The 13,258-nt window shown below is 42.2% G+C and overlaps 1 protein-coding gene across 1 annotated transcript in view; it reads left to right on the top strand.

Annotated features, from left to right (window-relative positions):
- The first annotated feature begins 98 nt into the window (after positions 1-98).
- The window catches only part of PARG (poly(ADP-ribose) glycohydrolase), a 91,655-nt gene continuing 78,495 nt past the window's right edge, over positions 99-13,258 (top strand). The window contains exons 1-5 of the mRNA XM_077350570.1: positions 99-640; positions 2,865-2,931; positions 6,406-7,410; positions 8,965-9,148; positions 10,999-11,121. Of these exons, the coding sequence (XP_077206685.1) occupies positions 373-640; positions 2,865-2,931; positions 6,406-7,410; positions 8,965-9,148; positions 10,999-11,121 (1,647 nt within the window). The 5' untranslated portion in view covers positions 99-372. The remainder of the gene's footprint in view (positions 641-2,864; positions 2,932-6,405; positions 7,411-8,964; positions 9,149-10,998; positions 11,122-13,258) is intronic.

Genomic DNA, 13,258 nt, shown 5'->3' with positions numbered 1-13,258 from the left:
ACGGAAGCGGAAGGCGGTGGGAGGGCGCGCGGAGGCCGGCCCTGCGGCTGCCTGGGAAGGGGGTGGGACGCTGCGAGGTGCCTCCGCCTGAGGGGGGGGGGGGGAGAGAGGGAGGCGGGCGCGCGCACGGTCCCCGGGCGGGAAAAAGTTGGGGCCGCGTCTGTGTTGCGTCGCGCGGCCGAGGAGGATGCGGAGGCGAAGTCGCCGGGCTCTCCCGCTCCTCTGGGCCGCCCCTTGCCTGCCTGCGGGTCCCGTTTCTGCCTCCTCCCTCTAGATAATTGGGGCGGGGAGGGAGGGAGGGGGGGTCTGAGGTAAAGAAGGACACAGAAGGCGGGAGGAAGGGCGTGCGGGCGGGCGGGGCTGCTCACAAGCATGAGTGCGGGGCCTGAGTGTGACAGCCTCAGGAAAAGAATCCGGTTGGACCCCCTTTCCGCTCCCTCCGCCACTGCCACCACCGCAGCCAGCAGCAGGAACCCGGAGGAAGGACAGCCCCCTTCCTGGGATAGGAAAGTGACACAGCGGCAGCAGCAGCAGCCGTCTTCCCCTCCTCCTCCTCTTTTTCCTCCTCCCCCCAACAGCAGGGAGCGGGGGCCCCGAAGCAGCAGCAAAGGCAGCCCCGCAGTCACGGTGGGGAACAAAGGTCCGTGCAAAAAATAGCACCGTGGGGGGCTTGCTGGTCTCGTGTGGAGGTGGGGAAGTGGGAGTGTAGCTCCTCTTTTAAAGTCCGCCTTTTGTTGCGGTGGCACAGCCCGGTCGCTTGGGAAGGAGGAGCTGCTGAAGTGAAAGAAGCCTCTCCTTCCTGAATCCTAAAGGCTGCGGTGCTTCTCGGGATACTTGCTATAAAAATCTTCTTTGGACTTTATAGTTGCCATAAGCGTGCTTATTTGGAAACAGCTCTCTTTGAGCAAAGTGGTGCTTCTGCCTGTATAAGCCTCTGCCGGGCTGGGCTGTGTGGATGGCTGTAGTTCCGAAATGATGACGGCCTGACAAAATGGGTGCTGATTTTTTGGTCAGGCTTCCTGTAGCAACTGGAAATTACACCTGTGTGATGTGGTAACTGAATGGTTCCATGTAAATGGTAAAGGAGATGATAATTCTGCCTTGCAAGGCACCAGATAGCAATTAACAGGAAATCCCAACAAGGACATTTTTGGTTGAGAGGAGTATCTGGCATTGCCCAGCAGGAAATAATAGATGGCCAGTAGCCAGTATTTGACCCACTTGAGAGGTGTTGCAACTCTGCTTGTTATTCTGAATTTGCTTGTACTAATGAACCCTCAGTGACGCTACTGGAACTGTGACAACATACATGTGTTTAAAGAGGGCAGAATGTATTCTTTCTAATAAGATAGTAGATATTATTTGGGTTTATGCTGGTAAAAAGTGTGAAAGCATTCTGTATTTTGTATAATAAAAAGACAGCAGGCAAGGATGATCTTGGTAGGCTCGAGAACTGGTATAAAGTGAATAAAATGAAATTCAATAGGAACAAATGTAAAGTTCTGCATTTAGATAGGTAAAATATAGGATGAGGGAGGTTTGTCTTGGCAGTAGTATGTATGAAAAGGATCTAGGAGTCTTAGTAGACCAGACATTGAACATGAGTCAGCAGTGTGACTTGGTGGCTAAGAAGGCAAATGGGATTTTGGGCTGCATCAAGCGGAGTATCGTGTCCAGATCACGGGAAATGATGGTACCGCTTTACTCTGTTCTGGTTCGGCCTAATTTGGAGTACTGTGTTCAGTTTTGGGTCCCACAATTGAAGAGGGATGTAGACAAACTGGACCATGTCCAGAGAAGGGCAACAAAGATGGTGAGGGGTTTGGAGACCAAGACATATGAGGAAAGGTTGGGGGAGCTTGGTCTGTGTGTCCTGGAGAGGAGGTGACTGAGAGTGGATCTGATAACTATTTTTAAGTATTTAAAAGGCTGCCATATAGAGGACGGAGCAGAGTTCTCTCTTGGCCCAGAGAGACAGACTAGAACCAATGGGATGAAATTAATGCAAAAGAAATTCCATCTAAACTGTTCCTGACAGTTAGAACAGTTTCTCAGTGGAACAGGCTTCCTCAGGAGATGATGGGTTCTCCATTTTTGGGAACTTTTAAACAGAGGCTGGATAGCCATCTGACAGGCTGATTCTGTGAAGGTTCAAGGGGGTGGCAGGCACAGTGGATGAGTGATAGAGTTGTGCAGGGGTTTGGACTAGATAACTCAAGAGGTCCCTTCCAACTCTATGATTCTAAGACCCACCTTGAGCTTGCAAATTAAAATGTTTTATTGGTTAAGCTTTCAGTTACAAAAACAGTACATGAAATGCTGGTATTTTTATTATGTTGTGAACGTCTTTGTGTAACACCTCAGTTCATCACATGCATGAAGAGAGTCGTGAAGTCTTTGGAAATAAATACATTTTATAGTCCACCCTTCCTTGAATGCTCAGGGCGGGTAGCAACATAAAACAACATTAAAGTATAAAACATATATCATAAATATTCTATCAGACATTTCTGTTCTAGTTGCCCCCAACTAGTTTAGGGGTGGGGTCAGATGGCAGATCTTCCAGCAGTTTCCAGAATATATGTAATCTTGAGTAAATACCCTGGTCAATTAATGCCATGTCATCCAAATATGTTGTTAGGATATATGATTGACAGCTCTCAATTGAGTTGTATATATTGTAGCAAATCCAAGATTTTTTCTTTGTATATTTGCAAAATTGCCTTGAGCTAAGTAACAGAAGGGTCATTTGGTGTCTGCAGGGAATACAGTTTCAAAGAACATTAGTAATTGTATCCCATTTGGTTTTAACATGTTTTGAAGTGCTTTACATCAGTGACATATGGATGTGATTTTTTTTCCAGTTTACAAACAAAGGAGGATTACCTCTTGGATGGAGAATAAAGGACCCAAGGCAGTGGATTCAAAGAGGTAAAACTGGAGCACTGAGCTGTTGAAAGGGATTATGTAATACTTCAAAGATTATTTCTTAGGGTCCTGCATTTCCCAGGGATGCCATAGCCTTCTGTGGTCCAGCTGTTTGCTTTATATTGGACTGTGATTGTCTATGGCTATATGGAAGTAACAAAACCGATTAGTAAGGCAGTAAAGGTGTGAACTGGGAAGCAAAAAACAAAAATCCACCAAAAACCAAAATGTATTGCATGCACTACTAAGGAAACACACCACTGAAAATTCTGGGCAGTCTTTGGAGGTGAGCTAATGACTGATAACTAGACATCTTTGATTAACAGCGCTTACTTTGGAGCTTTTATTTACTGCTATACATATTTTATATGTGTTAAGAACTGATGCGTGTTAAAACCAGACCTTTGAAGAAGGCCTTAAAAGGACCAAAATCGGCCTATTAGTTCACATGATGGTTTGGGCTGAATGTGTGTTTTTAATTCCTAAAGTTTTTTTTTAATGTGCACAATAAAAATAATATAATTTTAACAATAACATAGCCATTCAACCTTTGAAAGTCCTAACTGTTACCAGTTGGGTTTTTATGGTTCCAGTGAACTGGGAAGTGCCAGTTTTTAATTATAATTTCAGCCATGAATTCACTTTGGGTTCTTCATATCATTCCCTCCTCCCACCCACAGTATGGATGTAAATATTGACATTTCTCAAAGGATTGCTATGAGAATCAGAGAGACAATTTATGTGAAATGCTTTGAACATTCAAATATTCCATGAGCCAAAACATGACCCAACTTTTACCATGCTGCCAGTTTATTCAACAGGTCATGAAGACAAAATCCCTATAGTTTTATTCCAGACAAATTTCAGGACTAATTAACATGTACCCTGGCCTGGATGACCCAGGTTAGCCAGATCTTATCAGATCTTGGAAGGTAAGCAGTGTCATCCCTGGTTTGTACAAGGATGCCCAGGCTTGCTTCACAGAAGCACAGTAATTGCAAACAACTTCTGAACATCTCTTACCTTAAAAGCCTTATGGGGTTACTGTTAAGTTGGCTGTGACTTGATGGTACTTTCCCCCACCACCAGTTACATGTTACAGAGACAGAATTGTGTTAAAACTGTAACAGTCACGGGTTGTTTGTAGACAACCTATTTTCATTTTGTTTTATTATGTAACCATTAGGTTTGTTTTTTATTTTTACTGAAGCAAAACATGGGAATATGCTCAATCATTAGAAACACAGCCAATCCTAAAGATAAAGGTGGGACAATTTGAGTATCTCTAATGTTTCAAGTAGCAGTTACTGGGTAGTCACATAATCAGAAATCTGTTCCCAGCCATCCCATCTTAGCATCACCATAAAGGATGGGATGGTGGTGAAGCTTAAGGCTTGCCAGGCAGCCACTGTCGGACTTTGATGTGTCTCAGTGGAGCTTCTATAGGGATTCTGCTATGATTGTTAACTTTAATATTTATTCCTTTATGTTGAAGATTTATATCCTGCCTATTATACAAAAGAATGCAGTGTAGCCTGCAGGATAAAAATTTCAAAATACCAAAACAATAAATGCTGAATTGTGTAATAGCCCTACTAAACAATTTTAATAATAGCAAACAATAAAAATAAAAGCAAGAAATTGTACCACCAGAAATTGTAAAAACAGTAGTAATATGTAGTTACATTTTTAAAGCCAATTTCAGGTGAATAGCCATATTTGCATTAGAAGTTGTAGATCAGAGTCCAGTATTACATTAGAGAACAAGCTTTTCAGGAATTAAGCTTTTATACAGGGAGAACTACTGTAGTCTAGAATGGTATGTATTGACTGTTTATTGTATATATTATCCTGCTTTTTACTGCATTGGTTTCTATTCCTGTAATTCTGTTTTGTGCACTGTTTGATGTACATTGTAAGTGTTCGAACTGGCCTAGTAAACGAATTGGATGCCAGTGTAATTGCTGAAGAAGTACAATCCCCCTAAATTCCAGTTTAATATCCTTGTGACTAGAAGCTATTTTGGGTGCAGGAATGGTCCATAAAAGTTCAAAAGCATAAAAAGGACCATGTTTCTCAAAGGAAGTCCAAGATCACAGAACAGACTTTGTCAATGTCATTCCACCTCTGTTCATCTCTTACCTTCAAAACCCTGCATACTTGCCATCAGTCAGCTGTGCCTTGATCGAGCTTTCTATTAAAAGGACGTGATTTAGAAGTATCTTTTCAAATATGGATAGTGGGAGAGTTGGCATTAGTGCGAAAAGGTTAATGTCAAAAAGAATGCTACATATTTATCAGCAGATTTATCCTATGTGGTGTCTTTGCCTTAGGGAGGTTGTGTATTTATTTTTTTATTTTATTGATTGAATTTATTTCTCACCACTCCCAGGCTAGCTGGCTCGTGGTGGGTTACGGAATAAAAGTCTCACAATAAAACCCCATTTAAAATCCACCCTTACAATCCCCCAGTGATGAAAACAATCTAAAGCTTAAGCCTCCTACCCCCTCCCAGCAGCTCAATGAGTTCCCCAACCAGTGCCGTGGGGGTGGGGTGGGCTGTTAATAAGTGGTTAGCCTGATGTTCCAGCTATACTGAGGAGGGGCCCTCTGATCTTCTCTGCTCTGGCGTGGTGGAAGAGCTCCATCTTGCAGGCCCTGCGGAACTGTGTGAGCTCCAACAGGACCCTCAGCTCTTCTGGGAGCTCATTCCACTAGGTTGGGGCCAGGACTGAAAGCAGATAGCAGTTCTATTAAATTTTGGGGTAGATATGAGAAATTATAAATATTCCTGAAACTATGCTACAAAATTATGGTCCCCCCCCCAAAAAATTACAATTTTGTTGAATTGGATTTCAGCAACAAATTTGGTGTTCACAAGATATTGAAAGTTGAAGGAAATCCCTAAAATCCAAGACTTAGTGGATAAAAGAAATGACATTTATTTCATGACAAAGCTTGCCATGATCACTTCAGTAAAGTCAACATTTTGATGATTTGAGATCCGTTTGGCTGTGAGTTACTAACCACATTCAGGCAAAATCTGTGGAAAATTTGTTTGTAATAGTTGGTTTGAAAGCTGTTTTTGTAAAATCTATTATTCCAATTTTTAATTAAAATGATGCTACAAATCAGTTACAATTTTAAAATTATCTTAATATTATTACCGTATTTGCCGGCATATAAGACGACTGGGCATATAAGATGAACCCCCAACATTTCCACTCAAAATATAGAGTTTGTTACATTACATTACAGTACTATGGGCCACTATGGGCAGCTATGTCTATCCCAACTGAAGTGCACCCGGCGTATAGGACGACTCCACCACTTGGAGGCATGTTTTTCAGGGGGGGAAAGTAGTCTTATACGCCAGCAAATACTGTAATTTACAGGAAGAGATGAACATCTGTTCTAGTTCTAGTACTGGTGGCCCAAAAACTCATTTTCAGAAGTTGTTGTTTTCTTCTTTCACAGCTTGCAGAACAAAACCAGCAGCGCAGAAGCAGACTCCAAAATGGCATCAGAAAAAAAAGAAAACGTTTTTGAACATAATACGAAAAAGGTTGAGGATGTTCTTCATCAGAGTTCTTCAAGGTTAACCGCGGAACTGAGTATCAAGTCTGCAGCCTTGATTCAGGCCGGCAACCTGCATAAATGGGAATCAGAGGAAACACCCAACCCGCTTCCAGATACAGAACTGATGAAAGGAGCCCAGACTGGAGACCAGTTGAAGAATGCCAACATTAATCAGACACACCAAGTCAGTAGTCAGGCTAATTGGGAATGCAATGAAAATCAGGAGAACTGCACTCATAGAAAGCTTTCATTGGGCAGCCCTGCAAAGGTAGCCAATAAAAAAGAGCCCTCCAAAGATGGCAGCGTGGAAAGGCAAGCAGTGATGCGAAATCCAGAACCATTTAAGAACTGCGGCTTGGACCACCTTTCTTGTGTAACCACTGAGCCGGATGGGGTGGATGTGATTCCCGAGAGCCCACTCTCAGATGCAGGTTGTGATGTGTCTTCGTCTGATTTGCACAGATCACCACATGGCGATCGAGGGCACGTGGGTGACTCTCCTCCTTTTGAAAGAGAGAGCGAACCCGAATCACCGATGGATGTAGATAATTCCAAAAACAGCTGCCAGGGCTCAGAGGCGGATGAAGAAACGAGCCCACTTCTCGAGGACCAGGAGGACATTGACATATCAAAAGTGCCAAATAAATCATCATGTTTTCAAAGGGCAGATGCTGACTTGGATGTAAGGAAGCCTTCATTTGCATCCCGGAGGAGTGAAGGTGCTCGGTTTTGTCTTAATTTGGAAGGGACGGACAATCCGGTCAAAGAGGCTGAAATACGCTCGCAGTCATACGGTGTCTCGCCTGTTGCATCATCAGAATGCAAAGGTGCCAAACACTGTGGGAGGAAGGACACTAAAATCACTGCCCACTTTGCGAGGATTCCCAAGACAGAGGAAAAAAGGTAATTTTTTCCCCTGCCCTCTTTTTACTCCTCTCCCCATTTATATTCCATTGGCATTGCGCCTAGTATTTTGCAATAGTCTCTTGAAGTTAAGCAAATTTATAATCTGTGGTTGTGGAGGGACATTAATGGCCTGTTCATTGTGGCACGAAGGTGTGCTGTTTTGTAAACTGAGTAGCAAGATCATTGATATAGGGAAATGGGTGGTTTTCCTGTTGGCATATTTCAGCCAAACCAGGACAGGATGCAGTGATATCCATAGACAACTGCGCAGTTTCTTTCCCCACCACAGGTTAATTACCTACTATGAAAGTCACAAGACTACTAGATGTCTGATCTGCCCTATTCTGGGAGGTGCCCTGACCTGGATGGTCCACACTAGCCTGATCTGAGAAGCTAGTTAGTTCTTGGTTAATACTTGCTCAGTTCTGGTTAGTACTTGGATGGGAAACCTCCAAGGAAGTTCAGAGTTGCTATATAGAGGCAGGCAGTGTCAAACCCTCTTTGTCTCTTGTCTTGAAAACCCTGTGGGGTTGCTGTAAGTCAGCTCCAACTTAGCAGTACGTTTCACCACCACCCCTAATTCAGAATTTATATCGAGTTCATAGTAGCTTTGAGACATCAAAGTTAGAAGACCCAACTGCTTTAGAACATGCTTCTGTACTCATGAAGATTAATCATTAAGGTACTACTTGAGTTTATTTTTTGGACAACATTTTGGAAGACTAAATATGCACTAAGAGGAATCCAGTATTCTCTTAATTTGCGCACACTGTTTAGGAGTGGTTTAAGGATTTGTGGGGCATGTAGCACCAGAGCCAATTTAAGGATTTGTGGGACCCTAAGTAGAGTACAGTTGTGGTGGGAGCAGCCAGATTGGGGGCAGAGGGGCCCCCCACAGTGGAAAAGGGTGTTACTTTGAGTGAACAAAGAGGGAGAAGGGGAGCCGAGAGAAGTTATGGCCCTGATCTATGAATGGGGCCTCTGGAAGTGTGGGGTTAGTAGCATGTGCTACATGGATAAACTGGCCTTGGCACCGTTCCATTACCATGCAAAATGATGACTTTGCTGTGTGCAAGAGCCATCCCAAATCAAATGCATTCATAGAAGACATTCATTTCCGAGTTTTTATATCAGCGGGTGAGAATGGCAGTTCACACGTGCAACAGGGAATTGGGGTGTCATGTGACATCAAATGATGTGTTGCTGAGTAGTGTGCATATATTTGTGAATCTGGATTAAGTAAATATGTGCATGTCACAGGTCAGATCTTGTTTTTTCTCTTCTTCAAAGAAGAGGTATGTTAAAAAGCAGAGTATAACCAGCTTTAAAAGTAATGTATTCACGGGATTTGTCTTAACAGTTTCAGACTGTAAAATTTTGAGAGGGGGAAATGGCTTGTGTTAGTAACTTTTTAAGGTGACGTTGAATTGCATTGCTATTTTGGGAATATTAATCAATAGCCAAATGGCATATATGTGCCACTGAAACTTCCTCCAGCTGATCAGGAAAGTGTGCTTATGGCATTAATTTTACTTTAATTTTGATTGGCAGGAATGAGCCATGTGACGTCAAGCCTCATAGGCCGGGAAGGAAGATTCCTAGATATACCCCTCCTCCACTTCCAACTAATAAGAAATGGTTTGGGACACCTATTGAAGAGATGAGAAGAATGCCAATGTGCGGGGCTCGTCTTCCTCACTTGAGATCATCTGCCAATCACACTGTGACAATCAGAGTATGAAATCTAAGTTGTTTAAAATGTTTTGAGAACCAGACTTTTATTGTAAATTGATACTGATTTTTTAAAAAGATTAACCCTGAAGTCTCAGCTCTTTTTGTATTTCCAATCACCACTACTTGGAAATAGATTGTGTATGATAAGCAGGCCCTGGATTTCAGAAGAATTGTCCTGGGAGTAACTGGGTATTGTGTGCAAATGCATATCTTAAAACGTCTGGTGCTGTTTTATTTACTTTGCCTTGAAAACCCAGTGGTCTCACCATAAGTCAGCTGCAACTTAGTGGCATCATCCACCACCAAAGAAAATCATTTTAAGGGATGGGGTGGTTTATGAGCAAATAAATGAGGGTGGGGGGAGAAAGAAAGATGCTGAATGCTTTCCCCTGCTTGGTCAAAACAGCTTTATCAGTGCCGTGGCTGACCCAAGGTCACCCAGCTAACTGTATATGGGGGAGGAGCAGGGAATCAAGCCCAGCTTGCCAGATTAGAAGTCCATGCTCCTAACCACTACAACCAAACTGTATAGTATATAGAATAATGTAATAAAAAACATAGAGCTTAAATATTAGTGACTGTATGTTATTGCTAGTTGATAACATGCACATGAATTTCTGCACCATGTTATAGTACCAGTTGGCAAAATATGTGTGATCATAGGTTCCCAAGTGACAATACCCATGGTTTGCTTCATAAGCTAACATCAAACCTCACAATATATGAAATAGCATCACCTGGTCAGGGTTAATGTGTATTGCTTATTTTCCAGATGCATTTCTAAAAACTATATTAAGTATTATTGACCTCTGAAGAAGGCCTAAGAGGCCAGCGTGTATGGTGTTGGTCATTTGGTATTTACCATCAACTTTGTATGAGAGCTATATAATAGTTTATGTAAAATCAATTCTCAATGACTTTTAATGCAGCCTAATTTTCAGGCCCTGTGCTTTTACTACCTTATTGTGTACACTATATAATATGTTCCTTTTGATATAAAGTTTATCTGCTGTAACTCAACCTTTGAGGCATTCTCACTACATTTCCAGTTGAGTTTATTTCCCCCCTTCTCCTTTCTTTGTTTTCTTACCAGCATTCACATTTTAAAAAACAAGTACCACCAGTAGCCCCTGATCCTGTTGAGTGTGTGTTTCTTCATGCACACATCCTTTCTTGTGTGTTTGTATGGGGGAAAAAATTTCGTTTGGGCTTGGAATTCTGAAAAAGACGTATTCATTTGGGAATTCTGATATGGCATGGTGGGCACAGCAACAAAATGACTGCCCCTGGAGGCAGAGCTGGCCACAAAATGATTGCCATAGTTTCACTTCAGTACACAATGCAGCTCTTTGTACTGTGGTGCCGCTGTTGGAAAAGCACAGCCAATAGAATCTCCAATAATCAATCTAAAGCAGGGGTAATCAAACTGCAGCCCTCCAGTTGTCCATGGACTACAATTCCTATGAGCCCCTGTCACCCCTGATCTAAAGCCTTGCTGGGCAAAAGCCCTACCTGTGTCTGCCCACTAACACTCAGCGAACACCACACTGGGGACTTCTGGTGTGCACTTTCAAGTCTAGAAAGTATTCACATATATTTTTAACAACCGAGTCACCTTTCTGCTTAAATCAGATATGCTGACTCATAGGCAAATGTGAACAACTGAAATCCTTACAGACAGGGGCATTGTACACATTATCTTTACTTAGTATTTGTTTGTGAGGGAGGGGGGATTGAAGGATATAGAATTTGGAAATAAAAATCTAAAGCCAGAATTAACTTGATTAAAAAAAAAATGTCTCTATGAAAGGTTTAGCAAGTACAACACTTATTACCTGTCTTTTGTTGCAGGTAGATCTTCTGAAGGAAGGAGAAGTGCCCAAGCCTTTTCCGACACATTATAAAGATTTGTGGGATAATAAGCACGTCAAAATGCCTTGTTCAGAACAAAATTTGTATCCCGTAGAAGACGAGGTGAGCCAACTGTTTGTCCATGTTAAACATTTAGACAATCTGACCTTCTGGTTATGACCATCCACCATGTTCACAGGAGCTCCACATCAGTGGTCTCCAATGTGGTACCTATGGGCCTCCATATCACTCACTGATGTGCTTTCTGGGGCCTGTCTTCTTCCAGAGGCAGTCTGGCCTTTCCACTGCCTCATTAGAACAGGAGATACTTCAAAAAGAGTTCTGGAGGGATCTGCAGGGTGCACCCATTCCAGAAAGCAGCTGTCTCCTTTCGTAGAAAGATGCTTAGCTGGGCAGCTCTCAGTATTTGGGAATAGGCCCCAGCCCCTGAGGCAGCCATTTTGTGGCAATGCCCTCTCTAAGAGTTCTCAGAATTCTGGGAGTGCTCACAGACTCAGTAGGAGTATGGATCCTTGTTCTAGGTGCCTTTGTAAATGATTATCTTACCATAAAGCCTGTGTGAGGACTAGTGTGGTGGATTGGTTAGAGTTTCCGACTAGGATCTGGGAGACTATAAGAACATAAGAAGAGTCCTGCTGGATCAGACCAGTTAGTCCATCTAGTCCAGCATCTTGTCTCATACAGTGGCTAACAAGTTCCTCTGAAAAATCCAACAACAGAGCATAAAGGCTGAAATATTCCCCTGATGTTGCCTCCTGGCTCTGGGTTTCAAAGAATTAGTACCCTCATTCACCATGGCTAGTAGCCATTGATATACTTTATCATGCTTTTCATACTTATCATCTAATCCCATCTAGGTTCAGTTCTCCACTCCCCCATGAAATATTGCTAGGTGAACTTAAGCTTGCCAAATACTGTCAGCCTAATGTATCTCATAAGGCTGTTCTGAGGATAAAACAGAGGAAAGGAAAACAGCCTCAGCCACGTCAGGTCACCATTAGGGAGGAAAGCAGAATATAAACCAAGTAAATAAGCGGAATTGTGTTCTCCATTGCTGAATAGGAGAAAAGCCTAACTTGAAATTGACTTAATCAAGGAAGCCACAGCCCTCTGTTTGCAAGATCTGAGCAAGGCTGTTAATGATAGGACTTTTGCATATCATTAATTCAGAGGGTCACTGTAATTCAGAGTTAGTGGCACATTACCGCAACCAACTAAAGAAAATAAGCTCAGCTTCTAGACATTAGGACTGATTCAGTATATTCCAATTCTGTGGTCCCCAAAGAAGATTCCATCATCCTCTACTGGTTTCAGTGGAAAGGGTAAAAAGCATTTAAAAGGAACACGGTTCCCTTAAATGCCCTCTGCAAGCAGGGAGTTTATCCAGAAGGCATTTAAAAGGACTGCACTCCCATTAAATGCCCTTTAAATTTGACTTTCTGGTTATCCCCAAAAATATCAAATGCACAACTCTGTATGCCATACAAGACTGTGATAGGTTTTGGGACAAAAGGACTATTACATACAACAGGGCATCTCCTTTTTTGTCTGTGTAACTCCACATTCCAAGGGTACAGAGCAGTTGAGTACACAATGACAAAATCATGGCAAGGCCCATCAGAATGTTTTCCTGATTGGGTGTCACTTAATGAAGTCTGACATTCTGTTCATCATAGCAACTAGTCAGATTTCTCTGGGAAGATCTTGGAACTGATTTGTCTTCCCTTGTTTGTTCTTGGCATCTTTTTAAAGCCTATGGACATGTAAATTATATGCAGGTATCACAGTGAATACCTTCCAATAGATCAGTCTGTAAATTTGTCTGCTCTCCTCATTTTAAAAAGCTTGTCAGCACTGACTCTATGTATCTAAATTGTGAGAAGTACTTTCTCTTCTGAGTCCTGCACCCGCTGCTTAACAAAATGATATAAATACCATGAATAAGTAGAGGAAGATAGATAATAAAGTCATACAGCTTTGCCAAGTGGAAAGGTATGGGTGTTATTCTTTTGTAGGATGTTATGAAACATCTCGATGGCTCATTTTTCTAAAGTGCACGAAGACAAAAATTGTATGAGAATTGGGTGGCTTTCGTGCCATTTTACAATATTTCTCAAGAAAAATAGTGTGTGTTATCTCCTCTCCCTCAAGAAGTCTTTAAAGCAAAGAAATTCTCTGCAACTAAGCAAATAGTCTTTTTCTCTTTCCCATCTCCATTAATGGTAGCATGATAATTTAA

The sequence above is a fragment of the Paroedura picta genome, chromosome 8 (assembly GCF_049243985.1).
Source record: "Paroedura picta isolate Pp20150507F chromosome 8, Ppicta_v3.0, whole genome shotgun sequence".
NCBI classification, from domain to species: domain Eukaryota; kingdom Metazoa; phylum Chordata; class Lepidosauria; order Squamata; family Gekkonidae; genus Paroedura; species Paroedura picta.
The sequence above is the reverse complement of the archived record's forward strand: the minus strand, read 5'-3'. Positions and strand labels throughout refer to the sequence as shown.